Genomic DNA, 27,767 nt, shown 5'->3' with positions numbered 1-27,767 from the left:
TGAACACCCTCATCCTTCCTCCCTGGCAGGAGATAGAATGACGAGTCTCCTCCTGGGCCCCCCAAACACAGGGGGGAAGACAGACTCATCAGCATTTGCCTCTTTTCCTCCTGACCCCTGCAACGCCTAGAAGTGGCGATGGACCTATCTGAGAGTATAAATAAAATTGCAGTGAATACCTCAATGTTACTAGTGAAAGAGCTGTTGTATATTCACTCTTCTTCTGAAAATATCTGCCTATGCCTCTATGCACTGCAAGCAGTGGCATGTGATGAAGCGAGCTTCAGAAAATATTTTATTCTAGCTCGTGATGTCATACTCTCATAACTTGAAATAATATATTAATGAGTGTTTGCATGATTTGTTATAATGAAACCAATCTAGAGTAAGATTCCACATCATTATACAGGACTAATGTGCTTTATGTTGCATTTGCAAGTCTGTTTTGTAACGCATAACTAATATTGTTTTGTTTGTCATGTCTGTCCTATTGTCTTTGTCACTATTAATATGCGGCTGATCATTCATGGCATGTGCTTTTTATATGTGCTTACATGCTTGTCCTATGTTGTGTTCGTCTGTCTGTGTATCATTTAATCATCTTTTTACTCTTTCAGAAACATAAAGCTGGATTACATGAAGAATGGTAGATTTTAAATGTGCTGCTTTATTCGTGTGCTTCTGCTAGGTGACTTATACTAATGGGTTAACATTAGCTATGTAGGTTGGAAACAGAATGACTTTCATTTCCTGAATTAATTATTGTTTTGTGTTTGTTTAAATAATAGTTTTCTGGAAAGTGACGCGAGCTAAAAGTGGTGCAGTGACGCAAGCAAAAGTGGCGCAGAAAAAGCCTGCTGATGTTAAGCCACAGGAGAACATTTATTTTGAAAAAGGATGACAAGCTTATAAACTTCTATTATGAAAAGCTTTGAAAAAGAACTGCTAAAGACGACTCTGTGGAGAGGTTTGGTTGCTTTTATTTCTGTCCTTATCTGTATTTACAACATAATTTTTATAATGATCAATTAATTCTTCTCTGTCAGGTTTATTATTTACATTCGCTGATTTGGGAGTCCATTCTTCATCTTCTTCATCTAAAATTATTTCAACAACCTTTTTAACCTTTTTAAATACATTTTTCATTTTCTGATAGCAGAAAAACGTTTTCTTCTTCTTTTGATAATTTTGATCCATGTTTTAATATACTTACCTAATTAAAATTGTCCGCAACAAATAAACAAAACTTCCTACTTAAATTAGTACTTCTTTTAATTTACCTGTATTCACAATTTGATTTAGGTGAAAAGCAGCGATGAAAATACTTAGTCTGGCAGGAGTGCTAACACCTGTAATTCATTTATATCAGCTGTGGTGAAGACTCAGTAATGTTTATTTATTTAATTTCATTACCCTACAGATCCTCGTCCTCCCCTTCAGTCAACCAATCAAAATCAATCTTCCCTGAACTTAATAGACTTTGCTGCTGTTTCTCTTTCTTCACTCGCGTTTTCGCGCTCCAAATTAATCCTTTTCTGCACAATTCTGGACAACTGGCTATTATTTAACACATCAGTTATAATAAATGCATTTGTAGTGAGGAATTAAACTGAACGGGGACATTTTAAAAAGTAAATAACTTGACAGGAAGAGATAATTGATCATTATAAAAATTATGTTGTAAATACAGATAAGGACAGAAATAAAAGCAGATCCCCAGAACAGATTAATGTGACGCCAAGAAAGCAGATTAATGTAAAGCCAAGAGTACCAGTTCAGATTAATGGAGTCCCAGTCCAGACCCTTTCTCAAGGTGTCACATCAGGTAGGTATGATGAGATGTCTAGTACTTCTGAAATTAATATTCCTGATCATGTAAGTTCTACAAATGATTTAATGGAGCAGTTAACGTCAGACATGGAAGCAGTGACAGTTCCTGTAACAATTGGACCTGTTCCCCCAGTGCTTAGAAAAGATGAAACTAGTCGCACAGTGAATTCTGAAATTCAAATGTTTGCTGAAAAACTTTATTCTAATGTACCTGAAAATGAGTTAGTAATGATTCAAACTCAGCAAGAGAGAGTGATGACTCTAGTTTCACCTAGTGAAAACTCTGATGTTGACCTGATTGACCTGACACAGCCTGGTGAGTACAAATTAATAAATGATACAATCAGTACAGACAGATTAAAAAGATTACAGGATGATGAGGACATTGAAGGCTTGAACAATACAGGTAGGATTGCCTCTGCCCATATAAAAGATTTAATTTGGGCTTTGAGAAAAATGGGTAGTCTGAAAAAATGGAAGACAAAACGGACAAAGAAAAAGGAGAAGGAAAAAGCGAATTTAGCTGTTGTAAGTGAGTGTAAAAATCCACAGATGCAGAATGAGATAAATCAGCAGCAACAGTTGCTGAATAAACAGCTACAAATTCAGCGACAGGAAGTGATTCACCAAAATGAGATACCTCCGCCGCCATTTTTAAATCATGATAATGAGCAGAAATACAATAGAGATACAGGATTCAGTGGAGACAAGAAAAACAGACCTGATCCAGTTAAAATTGCAAACAAGCAGGGAAACTCATTTCCTAATGTTCCACAGTACAAGATGAAACCAGAAACAATTACTGTTATTGAAAAATGTATTGAGCAGGGTGTCCTAAAAGAGATTGAGAATAGTCTTTGTGACTCACCAGATATGGGAATTAGAAAGCCAGATGAAACGTACAAAATAGTACAAGACCTGGGAAAGGTTAACGAGATAGTTATCCCTTGTTGTCCTATTTTGCCCAATCCAGTAGAGATCCTTTGTCAGATACCACATGATATTGAGTGGTATTGGGTCCCAATGCACCCAGAGAGTGAAATAATTTTTGCTTTCAGGTTCCAAAAGAGAATTCCCAGTCAGGTAACTATTGAGAGAATTAAAATGATTCAGGCAATGGAATTCCCAAAGACACAAAAACAGGTAAGAATGTTCCTAGGCATGGTTGATTACTGTTGCCAATGGATTAATGGTTTCTCAATAATTATGAGGCCATTGCAAAGAGTAACAAAAGCAGAGATAAAAGACCCAATTGTCCTGACAGAAATTAAGCTCGAAGCCATTGAGCAATTTAAAAAGAGTTTGAGTGAAGCTCCTGTTCAGGGCATGCCAGACTTCAACAAAGAAATTGAGCATCTTGACAAAATAACAGTGATAAAATGTGCTGCAAATGGAGAGAAAAATAATTATGTCTCAAAAGGCAATGAGCACGCAGGTACCATTGTTAAATTTTGTGCTCAGGAGAGGGTTGCAATCAATGGGGAAAAATTCAATGAACATGTTTCAAGCATCCTCCTCATACTAATCTTTGCAATTCAGACATGGCAAGCATTAAAACAATTACAAGATGAGGCACATGATGAGAAGAAAAACACATGGCTCAAAGAAAGTTTCAGACAGCAAGAGGAAGATGAAATTTGGATTTACAAAGATGACAGACCTGTTATGCCCAATTGCATAATTGCTGACATGGCACGGATGTACCATGGTCCAATTGAGAGTTTGGGAACCATAGGCCGGGAGGGTGGTTCATTTACAAATATTCAAACAGATCTTTTTGAGTTGCCCCAACTTAACAAATTGAGATATGTCCTAGTCATCATTTGTTTATTTTCAAAATGGGTAGAAACTTTTCCAACAAGGTACCTATAAATTCATTGGGGGTTGGGGATTCAAAGGTGGAAAGGATCCAACTTAGCTCAATAAAGAAAGGGTAAAGGATATAGAATTAGTAGGATGTAAGACTCAATACTAATTATGAGTTGTAGAAATATAGATGAAATTAGAGTTTAAATACTAATCCAGAGTAAGCCTGAAACATGTTCAATAGATAACATTTTAAGTAAAATTTTTGGGTGTTGTTTGGTGATTTTGAAATCACCAGATGAGGGAGTTGATGAAGCGAGCTTCAGAAAATATTTTATTCTAGCTCGTGATGTCATACTCTCATAACTTGAAATAATATATTAATGAGTGTTTGCATGATTTGTTATAATTAAACCAATCTAGAGTAAGATTCCACATCATTATACAGGACTAATGTGCTTTATGTTGCATTTGCAAGTCTGTTTTGTAACGCATAACTAATATTGTTTTGTTTGTCATGTCTGTCCTATTGTCTTTGTCACTATTAATATGCGGCTGATCATTCATGGCATGTGCTTTTTATATGTGCTTACATGTTTGTCCTATGTTGTGTTTGTCTGTCTGTGTATCATTTAATCATCTTTTTACTCTTTCAGAAACATAAAGCTGGATTACATGAAGAATGGTAGATTTTAAATGTGCTGCTTTATTTGTGTGCTTCTGCTAGGTGACTTATACTAATGGGTTAACATTAGCTATGTAGGTTGGAAACAGAATGACTTTCATTTCCTGAATTAATTATTGTTTTGTGTTTGTTTAAATAATAGTTTTCTGGAAAGTGACGCGAGCTAAAAGTGGCGCAGTGACACAAGCAAAAGTGGCGCAGAAAAAGCCTGCTGATGTTAAGCCACAGGAGAACATTTATTTTGAAAAAGGATGACAAGCTTATAAACTTCTATTATGAAAAGCTTTGAAAAAGAACTGCTAAAGACGACTCTGTGGAGAGGTTTGGTTGTGCCTCGGAAAGCTCAGAACGGACAGGCTCAAGGTTGAAAGGAAGAGACGTGACAGATTTTGTATTGCTTGAACATCTTTGCTACAAAATGTAGCAGACTAAGGAACTGTCGCCAGGACTTTGTGCATGAACAATGGCTCTGTGTAAAAGCCTGGTCTCGTGGTGGAAGATGTCACAGTTTACTGTGGCGTGAGGTGATTCAGCCAATAGGGAGCCAGAATTCAGCTGATGGAATGTGAAAAATAGTTAGCTCAGCTTAATTTAGGGTATAAGAATAGGCTTTACCTGCAGATTTTTTGGCTTACACTTCTTGATTCCAGAGGGACGTGTTCTGCTGTCCGATGAATACACGTAAGGAAATTTAACTTTTTAAGACTTTGTTTTCAGGCTATGAGGGTAGAGACAGAGAGTTAGTTAGGATTTTGGAAATGCTCTTTTCACTTATTTCTGCTAATGATTAATATTTTCTTGAATTAAGCTCTCTTTATAAATGCTAAATAAAACTTTCTTATGACTTTTTAAAATGCTTGCTTAATAAAGTTCCAAACCTAAGTTTTCCTGAATATGTTTAAATAAACTTTTAAAATGACAAGCTGGTCTTGTTTATTGAAAGGAGTTCATTTTCAACATATTAGATCCATTCGCCTCATGATTCAGCTGCTCTGTTGTTTCTATGGGCCTGGTATTGATTGGTAAGTTTGGTGGTAGATGGTGACATCATTTATGCAGAATTTTAGTAAGAGCGCTGGATCACATGTCAGTTCATGTACTCTGTAAAGCACCCGCTGCACCGGGGGCTAGGTCTGAACTATATAAATTCCCCAATAAAAGTTGCGCAGTATTCGGAATATCATTTGCCACTAGGTGGCACACAATATTTTTACATTGCATGTATTCATAAAGCTCACTTTTACCCCCAAGTGGTTTCTTGGCACTATGTATCAACTTCCTGTTGGAATCTAGCTCAATGGCACTCATTTGAGGAATCTCACGAGAATCAAAGGCTTAGAGGCGCTATCGAGCTTCATACCCATGACTGGTACCAAACATAGATACCTGAAGTAAATTCAGTAGTCCACTAGGCATCAGACTCTCTGGACTAGGACCTGAGGTGTTATTCGTTGCGAGAGACAAACTGTTCCTTATTAACATGTGATTCCTGATACAATTTATTTGAGAGCCTTTGGTGTTTCCTATGAAATGCAGTCTCTGTTTAGGGAAAAGGTGTTAAATGTCTCCCCAGAGAAATTCAAGCTATAGGTCCTCTTCCCTACAGGTGTGAAAGGTGTCTTTGGACAAGGGCATGTTTTGTATGACCGCAAGAGTACAGTACCTCTCAGCAAGAGGGAATAGTAACAAGTAAGGGAGTAGGGATGGGCTAGAGTGCCACTACTAAGAGATCTGCCAAAAAGCAATGTGGAACTAGTCAGATTTGGCAGAAATTAATTAGAAATTAAATATTACTTTGCCCAGGGACTTGTTGGTTCCAGCCTGAGGGTATTTGTAGAAAACTAGAGCAACTTTGTGTATTTCAAAGTACAGGAGCCAGTAACATTGGTCAAAACATGATGTTATAAACTCCCACTACCTTTTAACACCTGTAACTTCTTCTTTCTCAATTTGTTCAATTGCAGCCCCTCGTTCTATCTAATCTCTGCTCCCCTCTTTATGTTTCTCTGGAATCTGGACAAAATGTAAAGTTGTTAAATATCAGGAGACAGAAATATCATAAATAAAATATTTTTCAGTAGCGGCTCCGGGAGGGAGTGCTACGGGCGGTGAGGCGGGGTGGGGGAGGGGCAGGGAGGGGGAAAGTAAACTCCGGATCACGGCTGACTGGAGTTATGTAAATAAATAAATAAACAAATAAAACTCATTTCATTGTGCATGCTTAAACGTCAAACGTCCCTCCACACCACCCCGCAGCACTCCCTTCAGGAACCCCTACTGATCGTGATACAAAAATATTGTCAAGAATATCGTTTATTTAGGTAAGTAATATAGTTTTAAAGAATATCATTGTTTTTAAGATCGTTTTCAGTAATATAGTTGTAAAAAATGTTTGCTTTTAATTATTTTTATATAAGTTTTAGATTATATATTAATATTATGTGCTACTATTGTTTGCTAATTGTTATACTTTAAAAAAATATATAGTTAGCAATTTTAAGTGATTTTGAATTTTTTATATAACTATTAGGAGTAATTTACAGTTTGGCACTTGGTTATCGGTTTTGTAGGAGGATAGAGTGGGAAGTTATTTAAGTTAATAATTGTGTAATTAAATATGTGATTGATATTAATAATGTAAATTATGTGATAGTGATTTATGTTACTTATATTTTAGGTGTGGGCTGATAGGTTTGTAGGGGTATAGGTGGGAACTGAATTAAGTAATAACTAAAAAACAGTGTAATAATATTTTTTTAATAGTAAATAATTATTAACATTATTTTTTAAATAGTAAATAGTCAATATTAAAATAGTAAATGCCGATTTGTAATTGGGTAGTAATTATTTAATTGATTATTAATTATACAAATGTTTTCATTGTTTTTCTCTTTTCAATAAATATATGTGTATATATATTTCTTATGTGAATAAATAATGTTTATATTAAGTGTTTAATGAGTTTTTTTTAATTTACAGGGTTATTCAAACATGTAACGTGCTTGAAATGAAGTTCTTTTTTTGCTGTTGCTGAGAGTGGAGTGGGAATAGTACATTTCACCCCTCCAAAGTCCAACCATTTCCCTACTGTTGCACAGACTGGAGTGGGAATAGTACATTTTATCCATCGGACGTCCAACACTTTCCCTACTATTGCGCTGTTTGGAGTGGGAAGAGTACATTTAACCCTTCAAAGTGGAACACTTTCCCTACCATTGAACAGGCTGGAGTGGGAAAAGTACATTTTACCTCTCCAAAGACCAGCTCTTTCCTTACTATTGCGCTGTTTGGAGTGGGAATAGTACATTTAAGCTCTCTGAAGTCCAACACTTTAGCTACTGTTACTTAGACATGAGTAAGAACAGTAAAGTTTACCCCTCCAAACTCCAACATTGCATACTGTTACGCTGACTGGAGTGGCAATAGTAAACGTAACCCCTCTAAAATCTAATGCTTCCCCTACTGTTTCTTAGACTGGAGTGGTAATAATAAATGTACGCCTCCCTAAGTCCAACGCTATCCCTAATGTTGAATATACTGGAGTGGGAATACTAAATCTAACCCGTCCAAAGTTCAACACTTTTCCAACTCTTTTGCAGTGTGGAGTGAGAATAATAAATCTATCCACTTCTAAGTCCAACATTTTCTCTACTGTTGCACTGTTTAGAGTGGGAATAATGAATTTAGCCCCTCAAAATCCAACAGATTCCATACTGTTGCTTAAACTGGAAAGAGAATAGAATATCTAATATTCCCAAACTCCAATACATTTCTATTATTGGTTACATATTTTTGTCTTTATTTGTATTCATTGCCTATTATTTTTTTACATTTCTCATTTGTATAATGTTTTTAACATTGTGTTTTTTATGGTTTTTAATATTTATATTTGGTAAAAATATTTTGAAATTGAATTGGTAATAGTTTTTTACATTTTGTTTAAATATATTTTTAGATATATGTAGATAGATAGATAGTAGACAGATAGACACATACATTTAACGTAATGTAACATATATCTTTTTAATAATTGTGTAACACTACATAAATATATATTTACATATAATGGGCCTGATTTCAATGTCGGGCGACACCGACTTGGTCCTGGGACTGAAAAACACCCGGTCGGGGGTCCCAACTGGCCCATTAAAATATGAACGAACAGTATTCAGTTGCATTCCACTTGACTCATAGGGCAACATCGTAATTGACCCCATAGTGTTAAGTATTAGTGGAAGTTATGCAATGTACATAATACTAATATTATATAGTAAAATATTTAAGATAACACTCGTAAATAGTCGCAAGCCACTGTCATCATGTAACAAACATCACCATCCCCCACTATTTTGGAGTGCGGGTGCTAAGCTAAAAAAAAACACTGTCAGTAGCACAGCAATGCGCACCACAGACTTTGTTGTCATCAACATTATTAATGTACCATTTTGCTCAATAATTGTATAATAACTTCAATATTTTCTCATGTGAGTACTACATAAAATAGTGGATGAAATTTCAATGTGGTGGTTTGTTATTTTTTTCACACAGGGGTGTGCATGAATGATTATGGGGTAGGTGTGAGTGATTCAGGGGTATGTGTGAGTGATTCAGTGGTATGTGTGAGTGATTCAGGGGTATGTGTGAGAGATTCAGAGGTATGCATGAGTCATTCAGAGACATGCCAGAGTGATTCAGGGATATGTGTGAGTGAGTTAGGGGTATCTCCGAGTGGTTCTGGGACATGCTTGAGTGGGTCAGTGGTATAACCAAGTGATTCAGGGGTACGTGTGAGTGATTCAGGGGTATATGTAAGTTATTCAGCAGTATGTCCAAATGATTTGTGTGAGTTATTCAGGGACATGCCGAACTGATTCAGGGGTATGTGTGAGTGAGTTAGGGGACCGGCTGCGGTCGTAGCTGCATGACCTAGATAATCCTGAGGTGCCTTTTCTATGATGAATGTGTGACTACAAAACGGCACCATCCCAAAACTGGATGACCCTTGATGCACTAGAGGAAAATCGTCTGGAAACAAAGAACCAAGAAAGGTGAGAGCATTAGGCCTCACGAGTGTGCATGGTGTGAATGCACAAGGAAGGGACATTCATGAGACAGCCCTGCCGAAGGCCCCAGACCGGATTGGGCTCACAGCGAGGGCCGAAACATGTTGGCATCAAGACAAGGGTATAATTGAATAATTGTATTCAATAGAACCCACTAATTTCATGTTTTTATACATACCCCAGGTACCCTCCAAATAAAGTCAAACCTGTGGGTATACCTTGAGGTATTTTTAATACATTACGTTTCTGGGTCCCTGCTTATTCAGTTTGCTTTATCTAAGAACTCCTATTTCAAACTATAGTTGAGTCCGCCCTAGTTCCGTCTTACCAGGGTGTGGATAAGCAGCGATGATAAAGCATGTCACGATAAGTGAAGTGAGTGAGGCGTTTACTTCAAAATCTTTGGATACCCCCTTAAGAGTAAGAACTGAGCAGAAGTAACACCTGACATCCTGATATAATAGGGAAGCGAATGTATTCCAATAAGAATCTCTGAGTAATCAGTTACTCGTGTGAGTTTTGACAGTGGGAGACTGCAAGTGATTCCACTATCTCTCACTCTCCGTTAGTGATAACAATGAGTTAGTGGTATCTCTTAGTGATTTATGGTATGTGTGAGTGATTCAGGGATATGTCTGTTTGATTCAGGGGTCTAACTGAGTGATTCAGGGTATGTGTGAGTGATCCTGGGGTGTGTGTGAGTGATTCAAGGGGATGTCCGAATGCTTCAGGGGAATGTGTGAGTGATTCAGGGGGTTCAGGGTAGGTGTGAGTGATCCTGGGGTGTGTGTGAGTGATTCTTGGGTATGTGTGAGTGATTCAGGGGAATGTGTGAGTGATTCAGGGGTATGTGTGAGTGATTCAGGGGTATGTGTGAGTGATTCAGGAGTATGTGTGACTGATTCAGGGGTTTGTGTGAGTGATTCAGGGGTATGTGTGACTGATTTAGGGGTTTGTGTGACTTATTCAGGGGTATGTGTGGAGTCCATTTCCATGTTCCTTCTCATTGGATCACAAAAAGTGTAAGCTGAGTTAGATAAATTTCGATATTCCAAAGCTTTAAGGGGAGCTCGGGTTGTCCTTCCTGTCTCTCTTTCAGGGCCCTGGGACCCATAGAGGTCATATTTTAGTCACCCCGCCTGGTGACAAGGATGCCCTTATGCTGCTAAGCGTTTCCAGAGGCCTGATCCGGAGTGCCTGTGCTGTATGTATGTGCCAGGAGTGCCAGGCTTTAGGTGGTTGGGGGATGGGTTTATCCGCTTGGATTCCAGCTCCGCCTTCGGTCCTGAGAGGCGTGCTTGTGTTCATAGATAAACCTGAACTGGACACAGCATTGATGCACCACACTCAGAAACTCAGATATATGTCTGTTTACAGCTTTATTGACAAAACAAGGCACACAACATATGGATGAACAGTGATTTGAAAAGATATGGACAACAAAAGTATACTGACAGACAGAAATGTTCACATAAATAAATATTTTAAAACAGTACCATTGCAAGTGATTCACAAGAAAAACATCTTCATGACAAAATTAAATAGTGTAAAAAGTTAGACAATAAATTATTTGTTCCACTGCAGTGGCATTGCCACATGGATAGGTTCACCGTGTACATCTTAAAGCATCTTTCTTCGTCTCTGTGTCCTCTTCACATTTATAATTCACAGTACGACCTACACTCAGTGCTCCTTAGGGGGGCTACACAGAGTGGAAGGACACAGTCTCTCTGCCCCCCATGCCCACCAGATGCTTTCTTTTCTCCCCAATCGATCGCGGAAAGAGACGGGGTACAAACCAAAGCCATTTTTTATTTTAACAATCCTGTCCCCTTAAGGTAAGTGTCCATGTGAGAGTCAAAAGGTAGGTCTGAGGACTATCAGGTCACAGACACATCATAGAGGCAAAGTGCGCTCAACAGGCGTGATCGCGCACTCAACTACACTTCTTTTATTTCTTTCCATTGATAAGATTTAGTTCAAGAGACAAACTTTTTAATAAATATTCAAAAACTTTGAGCCACAATATATTTAAAAATAAGGTCACCCTCCCAAATGGACCTCCTTGGTAACCCCTCCAATCAGAGGAGTCCATACATAAGAGCTGCCGCTCAGCCTGTGGAGCCGACTCTACACATATTGTACCTGTGAGTCCACCAGGAGAGTCCACAGAATCAGAGTCCTTCATGTACCAAAATAAATAGAATTCATCATTGATGCCTGCATCAGATTTGAACTATAATAAATGATTATAAATAACATTATTAGAAAAAACGCACTATAGGATCAGACATTATAAAATATTTCACATTCTGTACAAAATGTCGGAGTCTGGTACCGCGCATGGATTGTGCGAGCCTTCTCCAGAAGACATCGTCAACGGCGCTGACGGTGATCACCCAGAGAACCAGGAAGGTTGGAGGACACGATCCACCCATGTGAGTAGGATATATTACAAAAATAGACTTTTTTCCAAATGTTTTCAGAAATTTCAAACACTGTTGACCCTGGTCAGGCAGGTACTGGAAATCGTTCTCCATGGGGCCGTATTATATGGAGACATATATCCCTTTAAATGACAGCCAGGCAATAAGGTTCTGATAAAGCTATTTCAAAACTGGAAAATGCAAAACGACATTGGCTTAAGTTGAGAATTGATACTGCTGATGTGGTTATTTGGAAACAGCTGGCTTATCGATGTTCAATGCGTGTCCGCGCATCCTCATGCCAGCGTGTTCTTCACCCGCTCAAATGTCTGCATGACACTGGCAGTGGGCACGCAGCCCTCCCTAACGATGGTCAGGATGCCTGTGAAGAAAGAAGTACAGTGTCAGCAGATAAAGACCTCTGAGCATCAACCAATGGAGACAAGTGAGCTGGTTGGGAAATGATGGGTATCACCCTCCTAGGATGTGAAAGGGCTCTCAGTCATCAGCCCTGTCTTCTTCTTTCTTGCAGAGAAGAGAAGAGACTTTTTATGGTGAGAGGTGGAATCATGACTAGATCTGTGCAAAACTGAAATTGCGCGTGCAAAATTTATGACATTTTGCACAACTAGAGAGACACCGGTTCATGCACAAAATATCTTGTCAAGAGGCAGTTTCTGTAGAACCAGTCTCCTACCAATACCTCAGATTCATTTTATATGAGGTAACACCTCACAAAAAATGTTCACGAGATACTGGCAAAACCCCATTTCACAAAATTCACATAATTTTGCATAATGTTCATGACATTTTGCAAAACAAATTGCATTATTTTGAAGATGGCTATTCACAGGAGGGATGTGGTAAATTCTCATGCTGCATGCATTCTCCAGAAAGGCTGAAAAACTCAATCAGAGCTGAAAAATACGTTTCAAAAACCCATTCATGCTGAAAACCTTGAATCTTATAGCTGTATATAGCATATCTCCCTTGAGTCCCTCATTCTTTCATTCTTGTGTTTGATTAAAACTCTCTTTGCAGAGGGACAGCGACATGTCACCAGCTTAGAAATCCCAGTCCGGTGGCTCTGTATCATGAGACGAATTAGAGTCCGGGGGAACAGTAATGGGATAGAATTAAGCACCAGCACTAGACTCACCTTCATCTATCCTCAGGCAGTTCACCACGGTGGAGCCCACCAACTCGTTGGAGTCCCCATCGCACAGCACTCCCTCCAACTTGTGACTCAAACGCCTGTTGCAAAGATGGAGAGAAACACATAAGCTCTTGTAATAGGAATCGACAAAGAACAGGCGCCTTGATGCCTCTGGGCAAAGTTGCGCGTTTATAAGTTTAATTTCATTCATTCATTCATTCAACATCTCCCTGCTCTGATCATCAACATGATAAGGATAGTCTACAGTGAGCCCGGCAAGTGTAACTGCCCCCAAACACATTAAAAGTGGATGACAATTAGGGTAATTTAGAGACTGAAAGCCATGTGTGAGTAAACATTAGCCAGTGGTCCTGCACAAACTCCAATCCACCAGGTTGGACTGGCCTGTTCATGGAACAGACAAATATAATAAATACGAGGATGTCTATCATTGGGTGGGGAGTATTAAAGAACTTTTTACAATTTCATTACCCAGTTATCTATGAATACATGCACTCTAAATTACGGATGTGGTTCAACACTGCAGTTTATTACAAACTAGATTTCACATCGGTTTATTTCAGATAAAGTTTACACTCTGCTCTCCTACTCACATGTCAGTCAGAAGACTAATCAATTCTCATGAGATCCATTCCCTTCCCAACTCCTCCCTGGCTCTAACCTCATCATCCAGCAAGCCACCAACCCACAGCCAATCCCACACTCTGCTTTCAGCACCTCTGTCTTGAACGGATACTTACGAGGTGACCATGTCATGGTGGGTGCTGTCACTCTCCCCGCTTGGGTTGGCGGAGGTGATAGCCAGGGGGCCGGTCATGTCCGTAAGGTGGGCACAGATACTATGGTCTGGCACTCGGATCATAATGGAGTCCTTGGTGCCCACAATGTCATATGCCAGTCCGACCCCTGAAAAGAGAGACAACAAAGGCATCTTTTAGCAGCAGTTCAGACTCAAGTGAATGAGTGGTCAGTGGTTGACTGACTATATTTATACAGAGCACTCCATACAGAGCTTGCCTCTAGGCTCTGGTGAGAGCGGATCGTAGAGCTGGATTGGTCATGATCAAGACTTTCCTCAGCTGGCTGAGGTGCATCTGATAAACCATGTGGGTGAATGAGCCGCGGTCTACAGATCAGACTAGACAAGGGCCGGGAGACACCAGGACCACTGACCTAGGGATACAAGAGCGGGAAGAGATGAGGGGGTGTACACTAGTGTTCATGGATACATCGGTTGTGGTATGTGAAAGTAGAAGCCGGCTGAAATGAGGGTCTCTTGCCAAACACCAAGGGGTTTATGGGTTGTGGTTTAAGGATGCAGGAGTTCAGTGAGGCAAGGGTTTATCAATAACAAGAGTGTTTATGGACCATGACCTAGAAATGCAGGTGCCAGGTGAAAGAAAGTGCTGTAGAAACCTTGGGGGTACACTAGAGTAGGGTCCATTAATGCATGGTAATGGCCATGGGGCAGGGTGGATGGAACTGAGGTTAAGATCATAGGAGGAAGATGATATGAAAATGTCCTCGTACTAGAGTGGAGTGCATCCCCAATGATATAGGGAGGCAGGAGCTGAGAGAGAAGCACTTCTGTGGACAATTTGAGGGTCTACAGAATGTGGACACGTTTTTGGTATGCTAAGAGAGATGAGGGTCTGGAGAATCCATGTGATTGTATGCACCATATTCTATGGATTCAGGAGCAGGTTGAGATGAGGCTCTGTACACAAGAAGGGGTGCATTGGACTACGGTTGAGTGAACCCGGCAGTGGGGGAAGAGCACATAAAGTGATGGATGGAAGGCCTGTGAGGTAAGGAGTTCTTGAGAGCATTGTGCTCCAAGAAACATGAGCTAGGTATGCTACAGTCATATCAGATGAGGCTTTATGTGGGAGGTGGAATCATGGCTTACAAACGGGGTTAAGTGAGAAGAGGGTCTATAGACACCATTATAGTGTGTGACATTGGTGAGCGCATGAGTACATTAGATCAATAGTTGGGATAGCAAAGCACTTTGTGTATGGAAGTGGAGCAGTAATTGCTTCTGAAATATGCCCCACCCAGTTCCATTTCACGACTCCACCCTAAGCCGCAAGTCGCTAGAGTAGGAAATCCACACAGAGCTCCCTCTAGGAAGATGGCAGAGATGATACTCACCCAATCTCTTGAGCCACTCTCCTTTCTGAACGATGCAGCTGATGCCCCCGGGGTAGACATTCTCCATGAAGTCCCACAGGAGAGGGCTAAATGGGGGCTTCACGTTCCGCAGCTGGCCGAGGTGGGATATGCAGATACAGATGGGCTTCTCCAAGGGTCGGTCCTAAAGCAGAGAAGAGAGAAGCAGAGGGGGTGTTTAGACGGATCAGCATGAGGAGAGGGACCGCTCCGCTGCTGAAGCATCATAGCACAAGACCCGGGAAGGGATCATGGGGCAACTGTGACACTTGATCAATAGTACAAACTTCTTCTAGAATGCTACAGTCCCCGGTCTGTAAACAGGACACAGAGTATTGTCAGCCAAGCAATAGCTCATTTATACATGATAAGGAGTGGACTAAGCTCTAAAAAGGCAAACATTAGAGTTAAAAGTGCATTCACAGTACCCTTAGCTGAGCCACTGAGAATTAGTGTGTGATTTATATTGATGTAAGTGTCTCTAGATTCTGATGACCATAACACTTTGGGAGATCACTGGAGGGACATTTAGAATATTACAAGGAACAGTGAACATTTGGACCTTGTATGGAAAGGTAAGGGGCCTCTTTGTTTGTTTGTCAATTTGAAGCTTGGTTTTCACAATCATTGAAGATGGTTTGTCCTTTCTTGATCTTTTAGTAGACACTCGATTTCATTTTTACTGACAACATAACTGGGACAAGTCAAGTAATACTTTGCCCAGGTTTCCACTGACAACCACAGGAGTGATTTTTTTTTGAATGGACAATTGAGGTTGATTTTGAGACCTTAAATTAATAGTAGGGCCTTCGCAATCTGAGCTTTTTGCAGAGACTTAAGATCCTTATTTAGCTGTTCTCAGCTATCATCTTAAAGTATCTGTAGAGCAAATAACTACCAGACCAGCCCACCACTAAAGTCAAAATTAAACCAGGGTGCTACTCCTCCCAACTCCCTGGTCTTGGAGAGGATGATGTGCTCTTTAGTCACACAATTGTCTAGCGACTGGGAGACGGTGCGGTCTTTTCAGGTTTGGAAGCACGATGGCCTTTTGATGAATGTGTGACTAAAGAGGACACTGTCCCCTTCCAGACCAAGGAGCTGGGATCCCCTAAGTTAGGGTGTAATGTACCTATATACAATTAGGATTCACCTGGGTTTTTGGTTTCACCAGGTTTTGCAATTGGCATATTGGCCAGTCCAATAGGAATCCTTGGCCCTGAAGAATACCCAAGACCTGTATAGACTAACTATAGGGGCAGAAACATGTTGGCTTAGAGAGCTGGTTTGAGCAATTGCTCTCACTTACCATCTCACTGATGTTTTTAGATATACCTGAGGTCCCCAATATTAAAGGTGATATACTGGGGTACTCCAATGCTTTTTTTTAATTATCTGGATCACGACATCTGTCCACTAAATCTTTATCTATTAACTCCCTCTTTCGTTCGAGTCCACACGGAGTTCGGGTCCGCCATGATAGCACTGTCCTACCAGGGTGGAGAGAGGTTGCGAATGATGAAGCATGACACAAACAGTGTGTGAGGCTTCCTCTGCCTAAATATTGGTCTTTCCACATGATCTGACAGAATTCCTGTGACGTCCACATTGGGCTTGGACTTGAATTCGCAAATAGGAGAAGAAATCCTCCTTTAACTTGAGCTACCGTACCTTTATGTGTTGTAGTGTTTCATTTAGGGAGGTCGTATGTTGGTCTTATCTCCCCTTCTCTGTTTACATGTTAATAGTAATAAGAAGATTCTCTGGAAAGAATGAGGCTTGATAATACCCTGGCCATGCGTGCTCTTAGATGCAACAAAGGGTGAAACAAAACAAAGGCAAGAAAGAGATCACCAAGCTAATCACTTGGTTTGACAAAAAGTGTTCATCAACATAGCAATGACAAAGTCAATAGGCTTCACATTTGTACAGTTTAAGGGATCTTAACACTCTGTGTGCTGTGGTGCATGCTTACCTTGATGGTGTAAATCTTCTGGATGGCCTGTGGGTGTTTGCAGGAGGCTGCCAGGGCATACACTGTGTCCGTGGGGACCCCACACACCCCACCATCATCCAGCAGGGCGGCGATGGTCCTGAGACTGCTGGTGCGGCGGGAATCAGGACACACGCAGGAGCTGGACACTTCGACTCTCTCCTTGGGCTTCATTTCCTAAAAGGATGCAGAGCAGAGACAGACTGAAGCAGCGTCTTCCACAGCTCCAATGCAGGATACACACACACCCCTGGAGTACTGTCGTCGGGTGGGCCCTGTCAGGTACAGACAGTGGGGAGGGCACCCTCCCTGTGTGGGCTCTCTCAGGTATAGGCAGTGGGGGAGGGCACCATCTCTGGGTGGGCTCTATCAGGTACAGACAGTGGGAGGTGGTGAGCTCTCTCAGAGGCACTGACTCATGGACACCTCTGCTAGGAATTGAGAAAGTGTGAGTGTAGACAGCTGCCTCTGGGTGGATTCAGTCAGAGAGAGATGGGTAGTACTATCCCTGGGGTGGGTTCTATCAGGTATAGACAGTGGGGCAGGGCAGGATAACTGGGTGGGCTCGCTCAAGTACAAAAAGTGGGGTAGGTCATCATCCCTGGGTGAGCTCCGTCAGGTATAGTCGGGTAGGGCACTGTCCTTGGGTGGGCTATGTGAGGTATAGACAGTAGGGAAGGGCACCGCCTCTAGGTGGGCTCTAGCAGGTACAGTGGGGGAGGGCACCACCTCTGGGTGGGCTCTGTCAGGTACAGACAGTGGGGGAGGGCACCGCCTCTGGGTGGGCTCTCTCAGGTACAGACAGTGGGGAGGGCACCACCTCTGGGTGGGCTCTCTCATGTATAGACAGTGGGACAGGGCAGCATCCCTGGGTGGGCTCTCTCAGGTACAGAAAGCGGGGAAGGCCATCATACCTGGGTGAGCTCTATCAGGTATAGTGGGGTAGGGCACCGTCCTTGGGTGAGCTATATCAGGTAGAATGAGGGATCGCGCGCTGCCCCTCAGGTGGGCTCAGTTAGGTGCTGAGAGTGGTTTGGGGCACTGCCCTTCGGGTGGGCATTCTCAGGGATTTAGCGGGGGGTACATCCTTGGGTGGCGGGGGACTCTACCATGGCAGTAATTATGTCCATCCTCACTTTACCTTGACTAGAGGGGGTCCCATAGGAATAAGGTCCTTGTTGAAGAGGCAGTTTCCGAGGGATGCCGCTGCCCCGTAGACGCAGATGGAGCTAAAGACAGCCAACACTGCAACTGGAGGAACAAAGAGAGGCAACGTCAGGCAAACTCAACCGAGACTCACATTTAGAACAAAGTACAGAACCCAAACACGTATACCATGAGCACGTACATCACTGTAAGCCACGAGTACATCACTGTAAGCCACGAGTACATCACTGTAAGCCGCTAATGCTCAAGAGCATGAAGGCCTGAGTTGATACGCAGGCAATGCCTACTTTGAGCCGGGCATGTGATAAGACATTTAGAGTAGCAGCTTTGTCCTATATGGTCACATGGCCTCATCCTGATTCAATATTCATCGGTTAAACGCTGTGGTATTGAAGCAGCTTTCGCCACATCTGAGATGCTCCTGACACCGTGCATCACACGATGGCATTTCAGAGGCAATCATCTCACAGTGAACCTCCTCGTTTTCCTTCAGCCCAGTTTACCTCTGGAGGAACCAATACTGATGCAAGAATGAAGGATATTCTAATGAAGTTGCTTGCTTTGTTTATAATGACTTTTCTATGTTTCCAGTTCTGCAGAAACACACAAGAGTCTTGATAGTTGAAGTTGGCCTTGGTGATGGACTAGAGACTCAGTTGAACCCCAGAGCCTCCTCTAACAATGGCCAACAAGAGCCACCCACAGCCCTGGGCATGTCCATTCCTTCATTGACCACTTACTCTCGAGCGGCAGGGGCAGTCGCTCCAAGGTGAAGAGCAGGAAGCAGGTGACGGCGGCTTCCATCAGCAGGGCCAGCAGGAAGAAGACCACGTTGGCGTAGGCGACTGCGGAATGAGAAGAAGGAGAGGGCTTTAGGGACCAGAAGCAACAGACGTCAGAGGCTGGCTGGTGCTGCAGTGACTTTCTTTCCTCATTAAAGGGGGGTGCACCACAAGTGGTGTGCATGGACCACAGAGGGTCATAGGTGGACAGCTGGAATATGGCCTGTACCATTGTATGGATTCATTCAATCGTACGGATCAATCCAAACTCACTACGGTTGGACGACCATCCATCTCCTGAGGCCGCTGGTCCTTCAGCGAGCAGTGAGGAGATGGACCATCAACAACCGCCTGAGCAGACTTACCCAAGACCATGAGGAAGGCGTTGACGATGAGGAAGGCGACGGCACCAAGGGCGAATTCACCATGACTGGCAATGCCGATATTCAACAAGGGACCTGGGAGGGGTAAAGACAGAAAAGAGGGCGTTAACTCATGGTCAACAGCACATGAATTGGGGCATGTCATCATCTTCCTTCAAAATCAGACTTATCTGTGACTTAGACCAATATGAGGCACTTTACAGTACTTGTGCATTTAACATCTTATATTTCATGTCACTGTTTTAGATCTTTTAGTTATTTCTCTTGTTACAGTAGAGTATGTTTTGCCACATACATGTATTTATCACTGCATTGTAGTAATATTTCTCTACACCTTGTAGAGTCTTGAATTATTTTATGATTTAATAAACATAACACTATTAATATGTCTAGTGCCAATCACTTTCAATTAAACACATATTGAGCAGTATGCTTTCAAAGGCATATTTTTTCTTTGTCTGATGAAAACTCAAGGATACAGTTGGCTCACTTGGTGTGCTCACTAAGCGTGTAACTCTGGGACCTGCCCGCATCTCTATGATTTTAATAAAATGACAACCATGTCCCCAAGAGCCCTAAAACAGTCAAGGCCAGTAGCTTGGTTTTTAAATACCTTTTCATACGTGCATTAGAACAACAAAGAAATATTTACCTGCGAACCGTAGCCAGGTCCAGGTGGCCCACACCACGGCATAACAGAAGGGCAGGACCGCCCCAAATCTTCGCCCTCTCTGGACCACGATCCTGGAGACGTACAACTGGAAAAGAGCGCCTGGGATCAGCACCCAAGGGATGGAGAGGTGGGCTCTGGTGTCATCACTGAGGGACCCCTGGATGGCAGACAAGGAGGCCAATCCGTTGCAGAGGAAGAACAGAGCATCAGGGAGCTGGCTGCTGGTGCCCTGGTCCTCAAGGTCTTCTTCTTTGGATCTGCTGGTCACGCGCCTCAGACCCAGAAGCAATCTTTGGAATGTCGCTGATGACATCACTTGGTTGCCAAGAGGGATCAGAGCCTTATCCGCTATAGAGTTAATGAGGCTGGCGAAGGTGGCGTAGAGGGAGATAGCCGTATAGATGCTGCAGGCCACCGCGAAGAAGACACGGGAGCCAAAGAGGGGGATCTGTTGGATGGTGGAGACAGTGAGGAGGAGGAAGCTGGCATTCTGAAGCACCTCCAGAAGGTCCCTATTGAAGGACATGACACAGAGGATGCCAGCAGTGACCAGGAAGAACCAACTCCCCACCATGCCCGCTCGGCTCCCGCCCACATCGTCCGTCGAGAGGAAAACGGTGAGGGTGAACTCTTCCCAGGATATCACCAGCCAGAACAGGCTGTGGAGGCCAAACTTGGTGGTGTTGTAGACGTCGTCACGCAGGTAACTGTAGTAGCTCGCGCAGAGCTGGGAGAAGGCATTGATGCTGACCCATATGGCACCAACGTAGAAGGTCTTCATGTACCCAGAGCCGTAAAAGGCAAAGATGAAAGCGGCCACTGTGTCCGCGATGTGTCCCAGGGCCATGGGCTCTGCGTACTTGGAATTCTTCTTCTTCTCCTCCCCGATGCTGCTGGAAGTCTTGCTGTTGGCCGTGCCTAGAAGTAAGACACTGAACAGCGAATTGCCGAAGCCAGGGAGGACATACCTCTGTGTTAGGCCCTTCAGGAGCAGGGCGGTGGCTCCATAGAACCCTAGCAGCACAATGAGAAGCTCAAAGACCCCGGACACGACTAGCGCCCACTGACCGAAGAGCCCAACGGCCTCGAAGACCAACGTGAGGGTGATGGCACCGAAGACAAAGGGCATGATGTAGTTGACAGTGGCCGAGCAGAAGGAGAGGATGAAGGCGATGACCGTATATGCCACCAGCCCGGCCACGGCACTCTCGGTGACTGGGAGAGGAGAGGCGGCCATGATGGATTGGTCAATGGAATTGTTTGCATCCTGTGTGCTGTTGACGATGGAGGGGTAGGCTCCTAGGACGATGCGGGTGGCCCCGTAGCTGCTCCACAGGGCGGCGAAGGAGACAAAGGCGGTGCTCCCCAGGTGATCATACTTCCGGAAGCAGAGAAAGCCTGCGACGAGTTGCGTCAGTCCTCCAATCAGGATCAGGTGAACTCCTGCAAAGCAGAAATCGAAAGACATTAAGAAAAATTTAACGGGACCTCCTGGCATGCAAAGTGAGTGTGTCTATGTGTGTGTGTGACGCTGTGCCTGTCCGTCGGTGTAGTGTGTGTTTCTGCCAGACCTTTTGCATTCTTCTCTATGTCTTTGTTTTCATTTGTGTTTCTGCATGAATGTGCACAGTGTGTCAGTTTGTCTTTCTCTGTTTGTCTCTGTGTTAGTTTGAGGTTCTATGTGTGTGTGTGTGTGTGTGTTTGGATCTCTTTGTCTGTGTGTGTGTGAAGTGTGTGTTTGTGTGTATTTGGATCTTTGCGTCCACATGGGTGAAGATGTTTGTGTAGACACAACTGCCTTTAAACCTCATTGCTAGCATACACAGCGTCCTTTTTAATTGTTTGACTGCTTACTTATAGTTTTTTTAAGCGTGGACAAAGCACAAACTTGCAGAAGAAGGCATTGTAGGGAACATACCTACACAAACATATACCAGAGAACTTACACCAGAGTACAGGATAGATCAGGTCCTGATTTTAAAACAATGCAGCCAACTCTAATCCCATCAGTGCCAACCCCAATGAGAGAGGATCCGAACCAGGCTGTTAGATGTCTCTTTGAAAGAGAGAGACCTGTGGTGGCCTCAAGCCTGGAGGAAGAGGGATCCAACCTGAGACAGCAGCACCTGAAGGTTCAATGATGACAAACCCAGGGACCCTCAGCCCTGGCGTCTCTCCACCCCTCAGCCCTGTGCTGCCACCACAGATCCAGATCATTGCAGCCAATCAGGGTGAAGTCCCAGCATGCACTGCAAGATGGGCCTGACCAATGCTCATGCCCACCACAGGAGCTGGAAGATGCGGCCAATGTAGGTCTTTCAAGCACCCCTAGGACTCTGACAGCCGCAAGAAGTGCAGTCGTAGAAGGAAGCTGTGGGTTCAGACAACCAACCAGGACTGAGCTTCCAGAATCAACTCCGGAAACAAACTCAACTTGAACCAAAGTAAGAAGATCCGCGCTGGCCTCCAGGGTCTTGGATACATTAGCCCGAGCGGCTTCTTGTTACCACCACCCCGTATGCTCACCTCCCTGGGTGCTCGCTCTCCCTCAGGTGCTCACTCTGACCCCCAGGATCTTACAGTCCTTACCCAGCCCTCCCTGGTCCTACAGCCAGCCCCATGCTCACCTGCAAGGATGTTCTCCACCCCTTCAGCGTTCACCTTGGTGTGGAACGAAGCGAAGTTCTGTAGCGCCACCAGGAAAGCGCTGATGACGTTGGCGAGGAAGCCCAGGACGGCGGGTTCACTGTAGTACACGGAGGCGAAGCCTTCCATGGTGAGGGCAAACCTGGAGGACCAAGAAGAAAAAGTACAATGAGGAATGGGGAGGGTGAGAGGGGGCAGGAAGTGAGGCAACGAAAGAGGAGGGCAGGAGGCGGGACAGCCACAGAAAGAAGGTGAGAATAGGAATGCGCAGGAAGTGAGATCACTACATGCAGGAAGTGAGAAAATGAGAGAGGAGGGCAGGAGGCGGGACAGCCACAGATAGAAGGTGAGAGTGGGAATGGGCAGGAAGTGAGATCACTACCATGCAGGAAGTGAGGTGTGGAGAAAAGCTGGGCTAAGAACTGATGGTGAAGTGAGGGTGGGTCAGGAACTGAGATGGAGGAAGGGTGAGAAGGTAGACCTGCGAAGGGCCTGCTAGTTTTGGAGTAGGGATAGATGGAAGGATGAGATTAAAAAAGTATTTCAGAAAGGAGCGGGGGGAGGGTCTGGATACCGCTGAGTGGTGAGAGAGGGAAGAGACAGGAGATGTGCCCAGGAAAGGCAGGGGTGAGATGGATGAAGGGCTGGATGTCAGATGAGGGAAAGGCTCGAGGTAAAATGGACCCCACGCCAGGCCGCGCGTGTCTATGATGGAAGGAAACATGCTGAGCCTGGAAGGAGAAGCAGTGAAGAGAGGACTATGGATTTCTGGGTCTGATTGGACGTTTAGAGTCAACTGACAGGAGCAACGACCAGATATTGGAAGGCTTTATAAGTCAGTAGCAACTGCAGTCTATGGCAGCGAACTCTGGGGCTATTTGGCATGTGAACAATTACAGATTGCTGAAAATACATTCCTCAAACGCCTTCTGTGTGTCCCAGCCGCTACTTCCAACTTTGCGGTACATGAGGAGCTAGGAGTAGAGTATTTGAGCGATACTCTCTCCTTGCGCCCATTGACATGCTGGTTGAAACTATGGCTGAGTCAAGATATCCCACTGACACACTTAATTGTAAATGATTTTATCTCGCATGAGAAGGCATTAGGCAGTCCATGGCTAAAGTACTTAAAAACAAGCTTCAGTGAGCTGGGTCGCTCGGATTTATTTGAACACCCGACTAAAATTGTAAAAGGGGATGTGGAAGCAATTACGCAGTCTTTCCTTCAACGGCGGAAGGCCTTGAGGGAGGGCGCAGAGTTTCAGAAAACAACTGTAAGGAAATATATTATGGTAAAAACCTGTCTGACAATGGAGCCTTATTTACTCCCATGAAAAGTTCCTTTTAACAAGATTTAGATTGAATTTATTTCATCATCTGCTTATAAGACCAAAAAGATTATTTAGCAAATTACCTGTATCCTGTGGCTGCGACGGAAAGTCTCCACAGGATATGTTGCATTTTATGTTTTTATGTAAATTATATGATTATCCTCGAAAACGTTATCTGATTGCTCTTTAAAAAAAAACTTAATTTTAAACAGATTCGTCCAGCCCTTTTATATTTGCAACTGCTGCACAGTGATAGTGACCTTCAAATTATTTAATTTTTAAAACTGTCTCTCAAACTGAGAACCTGTCTGGATCAATGAATATTAACTCTTAATGAATTCCAGTTCATGTAACTAATGATGTCAAAGGAAGCTGCTTTGTAAATATTTTTATGATGTGTATATATGTACAGTACGTAATGTGTGCTTTTATGGTTGAATCAAACCGAAATAAAGTCTCTTTTGATTGATATATATATGGCTTTATAAGTAAGTATAGTATATATTTCTCGTAGTGAAATAGAAAGGTCTTGGCTGACAACAGACCTGAAATCCCAAGAGGCAAGACAGCACTGTATGTAAAGTACATATTGTAATTTGTAATTATGTCTTCTGTTCTCTTCCTGCTGCAGGTTTGTTAAAGAGTCAATGCTTGTCACCAATAGGGCACAATTTTAAATCCACTCAGTCGTTCATCCTTCTGAGGTGGATAAAATTAGAGTCCTTGAGTCATCAACTGTGCATCTTAAGAGTAATACAAGTCCCCGAGGAGGTCTGTGCTGACAAAACCACAGGAAGAGTGCTTTGAATTGGCACAGAGTGTGTAGTTAATTGGAGTATGTTAGTGTAAACTGTGCATGCGTGAAAATTGCTCGGTTTTAGCACAGTCCTTTACGCCACCTCTTCTGTGGACCACGTGTGTGTCTATCCGCATTTCTCTGCACATTGAATTTACAAGCCATCTTAAGCCCCCCTGAGCAGTTCATGCCAAGCACTGAGGGGGTCTCGAGACGGAATGAGAAACCAGTGTGATGTCACAGCTATACTTGGCAGAAACTAAAGTCCTCGTAACCATGAGTTCACGCGGACAGGAGCAGCCCCGGCCAAAGGAGGCTGCAGTTTGGGACCAGAGGGGCTCAGGCAGTTCCAGCGGGAGGGGATTGAGGAGTGTTATCCTTTGCTTAACTATGAACCATACACTGTGTAACAATAACTATGTAAAGCGCTTAGAAATGGCTGACATAATACAGAAGAGCTACATAACGAACAAGCTATTTTGGAAGGATTTGTAACGCCTGCCTCGGTAAATATGGCGCCTTAAAGCTCAGGGACGGAATCAGAAGGACTTTAACCCTTTAAGCTTTACCGTCCTGTACGTGCAGAGGCTCCGCATAGGGACAAGAACGTAGCGCCTTGTGCAAGGTCCAGGATCATATATCTTCCAACTTTATATTGCCCTCCAACGATCCGCTATAAATAAAAGGAAACATTCACCCAAATTAGCCCAGACCTATTGATTTTGCCAATGCTTGTGTTTTTCTTTTGGGGAGACAATTATGTTCCGCATCAGTAGCAAGCACTGGTAAAGCCGAATGGTCAGCCGCCCCTTTCAGGGCCAAGAGCTATTGGCCCTGCATTTCCGTGGAGAAACGGAATCCTCTGAACTTTGCGTTGCAGAACAAGCCGCGCAGAATATACCGACAGACAGAAGTGGGGAAGGGTGTGAGTGCAGTGTGAGGCAAGGGACAGACAGACTTCACCTCCGTATAGACGGAATTCAACAATAATTTCAAATGAGGATTAGACTGAACACCCACTGGCTCCCCTTGCGACGGACTCTGTGGGGCAGATGTACAAGCCCCTTACGCCACTTTTGCGTCACTTTTCCCATGTTAAAAGTGACGCAAAATTGGCTTGTAAGTCTGCCCCTGTGAGATTTAGACATCCGAACAACTTGTTTCTGAAGAATCCTTTGCACAGATCAGATGTTGCCTCTTATGGACCTTTTAAATAGCGGGTCATAAAGTCACCCATCTTAACAACGTCTAATTAACTGACCCCGGAAAGATGGAATGCTGGGACTGCCCTAGCATGGATCGAATGTTTTTTTTTTTTGCATATTTATACAGCGCGAACTCGACCCGAAGGTATTGGAGCGCTTTACATGAGCACCTTATTTACGTTACACATTCAGGCACGGGGAGATTCAGTGATCTGCCCAGAATCACAGGATGTGGACGCGACCCGAGGCTCGAACCCTGGTTTCCAGCACCAAAGTCGGCAGTCTACCAGAGGGACAACTTTACAACTTACTCATGAGACATCTTACTTCAATGAGGAACCATTAAACTGGCTAGTACTACCTGCTAGCACTTCTTATTTACAGCACTTGGAAACGGCAGGCGTGTTATGAGGCGCTACACCAGCTGCTACCTGGATGATAAACGAGTGCCCTCTCCCGGTCATTTCACGTGGAGCTTCCTAACGAATGTGCTTTACATAGCGCTTACAGCGATTATATTGTTAATGACTGGGCACGCAGCGCCTCCATGGAGTGAACTGTGATACCTAAGTGCCGGTGTTTCATATGAGTCTTGGAGGCGAGCACCGGCAAACACCGGCACAAATTAAGCGCTTTGGTCCATAAAGGAAGTTATTACAAAGCAGGGCACAAAGCAGGAACAGCAAAATAGTAAATAATTATTACAATTATTTTTAAGATAGTAAATAATTAATATTCAAATAGTAAAGGCAGATTTTGTAATTGAGAATTAATTATTTAATTGATTGTTACCTATGTAAATCTTTTACGTTTTTGATATAATGTAAATGAATGTACGCACCTTCTGGCAGAAAGATGCAGGGACACCAGTGTGCACCCCAAGACTGGGCCCGCAGCTCTCGGTGCCTGTGCGGTCTCTGGAGGGTGAGGTCTCAGGGTGGTGGGTCCTACGGCTCTGCTGCCTCCGGTGGCGGCTCGGATGTCGGCTGTGTCCTATGTCCCTGTCGCGTCCCTTCTGTCTTCAGGACCCTCTGTCTCTGCTGTGCCCCTGTCGTCTCTTGTAGTTGCTCGGGTGTCTCTGCTGTGCCCCTGTCGTCTCTTGTAGATGCTCGGATGTCTCTGCTGTGCCCCTGTCGTCTCTTGTAGATGCTCGGATGTCTCTGATGTACCCCTGTCGTCTCTTGTAGATGCTCGGATGTCTCTGATGTGCCCCTGTCGTCTCTTGTAGATGCTCGGATGTCTCTCTGCTGTGCCCCAGTCGTCTCTTGTAGATGCTCGGATGTCTCTGCTGTGCCCCAGTCGTCTCTTGTAGATGCTCGGATGTCTCTGCTGTGCCCCAGTCGTCTCTGGTGGATGCTCGGATGTCTCGGCTGTGCCTCTGCTGTCTCTGACGGGAGCTTACCTTGGGTCTGTACCAGCAGACACAGGTGTCCCTCTTCCTCACCCTGTATTCTTGGGCAGCTTTTATACACAGTCTAAGGACGCGCAGTCACGTACCTGAAGGTGAGCTGGGAATTACCGGATCTCCTCACTCCCCAGCAGGGCATCCTGCCCTCCTCCCGCCCATCAACACCCCACGCCCTGTCCCACGCGACTGGCACCCGGGCTCGAGCTTATTTTTAGCATTTCAAA

General features: G+C 43.6%; 1 protein-coding gene across 1 annotated transcript; it reads right to left on the bottom strand.

The window, feature by feature from the left end:
* Positions 1 to 10,824: 10,824 nt before the first annotated feature.
* On the bottom strand, positions 10,825 to 22,938 carry LOC147689344 (uncharacterized). The gene is made up of 10 exons (XM_086940073.1): positions 22,785 to 22,938; positions 20,137 to 21,600; positions 19,467 to 19,559; positions 19,060 to 19,164; positions 18,294 to 18,403; positions 17,135 to 17,329; positions 15,142 to 15,304; positions 13,728 to 13,893; positions 12,970 to 13,064; positions 10,825 to 12,192 (listed from the first exon to the last, which is right to left on the bottom strand). Exons 1-10 carry the CDS (start codon positions 22,930 to 22,932, stop codon positions 12,107 to 12,109), a joined length of 2,625 nt encoding a protein of 874 aa, XP_086796199.1. The 5' UTR covers positions 22,933 to 22,938; the 3' UTR covers positions 10,825 to 12,106.
* Positions 22,939 to 27,767: the final 4,829 nt, after the last annotated feature.

The sequence above is a fragment of the Lissotriton vulgaris genome, chromosome 10 (genome assembly GCF_964263255.1).
Source record: "Lissotriton vulgaris chromosome 10, aLisVul1.2, whole genome shotgun sequence".
Taxonomy (NCBI): Eukaryota; Metazoa; Chordata; class Amphibia; order Caudata; family Salamandridae; genus Lissotriton; species Lissotriton vulgaris.
This window is presented reverse-complemented; position numbering and strand designations above follow the sequence as displayed.